The sequence below is a fragment of the Condylura cristata genome, unplaced genomic scaffold (assembly GCF_000260355.1).
Source record: "Condylura cristata isolate star-nosed mole 26May11 unplaced genomic scaffold, ConCri1.0 scaffold00101, whole genome shotgun sequence".
Taxonomy (NCBI): domain Eukaryota; kingdom Metazoa; phylum Chordata; class Mammalia; order Eulipotyphla; family Talpidae; genus Condylura; species Condylura cristata.
The window spans coordinates 8,509-9,589 of record NW_004567202.1 but is presented as its reverse complement, the minus strand read 5'-3'; the positions used below and the strand labels follow the sequence as shown (position 1 = coordinate 9,589).

The 1,081-nt window shown below is 68.6% G+C and overlaps 1 protein-coding gene across 1 annotated transcript in view; it reads left to right on the top strand.

The window, feature by feature from the left end:
• Nucleotides 1–237: 237 nt before the first annotated feature.
• The window catches only part of LOC101629504 (formimidoyltransferase-cyclodeaminase-like), a gene marked incomplete at its 3' end in the record, with an annotated part of 6,311 nt that continues 5,467 nt past the window's right edge, over nucleotides 238–1,081 (top strand). The window contains exon 1 of the mRNA XM_012734919.1: nucleotides 238–289. Coding sequence (XP_012590373.1) covers nucleotides 238–289 — 52 coding nt within the window. The remainder of the gene's footprint in view (nucleotides 290–1,081) is intronic.

Here is a 1,081-nt window from a genome sequence, read left to right as displayed (position 1 = left end):
CTCCGTGGCCGCGTGTCCTCCTCCTGCGGGCCCCCTGGGCTCTGGCCTGCGGCCGCGTTACACTCGCCACAGGGCTGCTTTCCGCAGTCACGCTCGAGCTCACCTCCGCGCCCTCGTCCCTGTCGCCGGGCGTCTCCGCAGGTGTCCGGCAGGGTGTCCGAGTGGCCTCCACCCTCCCGAGCCGCGCGTCGCCGGTGTTGGCTGTGGGCCAGTGGTGTCCCTGCGTGGGGTCCGGCCATGGCTGCGGAGGCGGTGCCCCAGCCCCTTGGCTTCACTCTGCTCCTGTTTGGTGCGCACCTCGTTTTGAGGCTCTTAAGGAGATTTATGCATTTATGCACACAGAGCCGGGGTGCAGGCGGGAGGGCGCCCCAGACACAGAGCAGGGATCAGGACAGCGGATTCACTGCTGAGGGGGCCTTTGCCTCGCAGAATGGACATTTGTAGAGAGCAGACGTCCTGTGGAGGGGCGCGAGGGGTGGAGGTGCCCACGGGGCAGACCCTGCTGGGCCTCACAGGCGCCCTGGCCTGGACAAGCAGACACGGGAGCGTGGGGGAGCCACTCCATGCCACTCTTAGCAGGCATCACACCAGGCCTAGCTGGCTCATGTCTGGGGCGGAGGATAGCGAGGCCCAGGGGCCCCAGGAGGCACCCAGGAGGCTCCCAGTGGGCACTGGGGGCACCCAGGAGACATCAGGATGCACCCAGGAAGCACCAGGAGGTACCAGGGGTCACCAGGAGGCACCCAGGGGGCTACAGCAGGCACCCAGGGGGCACCAGGAGGCACCCAGAGAGCACCAGGAGGCACCGGGGGCACCCAGAGGGCACCAGGAGGCACCCAGCGGGCACCAGGGGCACCCAGAAGGCTCCCAGTGGGCACTGGGGGCACCCAGGGGACATCAGGATGCACCCAGGAAGCACCAGGAGATACCAGGGGTCACAAGGAGGCACCCAGGGGGCACCAGGAGGCACCAGGGGCACCCAGAGGGCACCAGGAGGCACCCAGAGGACACCAGGAGGCACCCAGAGGGCACCAGGAGGCACCCAGAGGCACCAGGAGGCACCAGGGGCACCCAGAGAGCA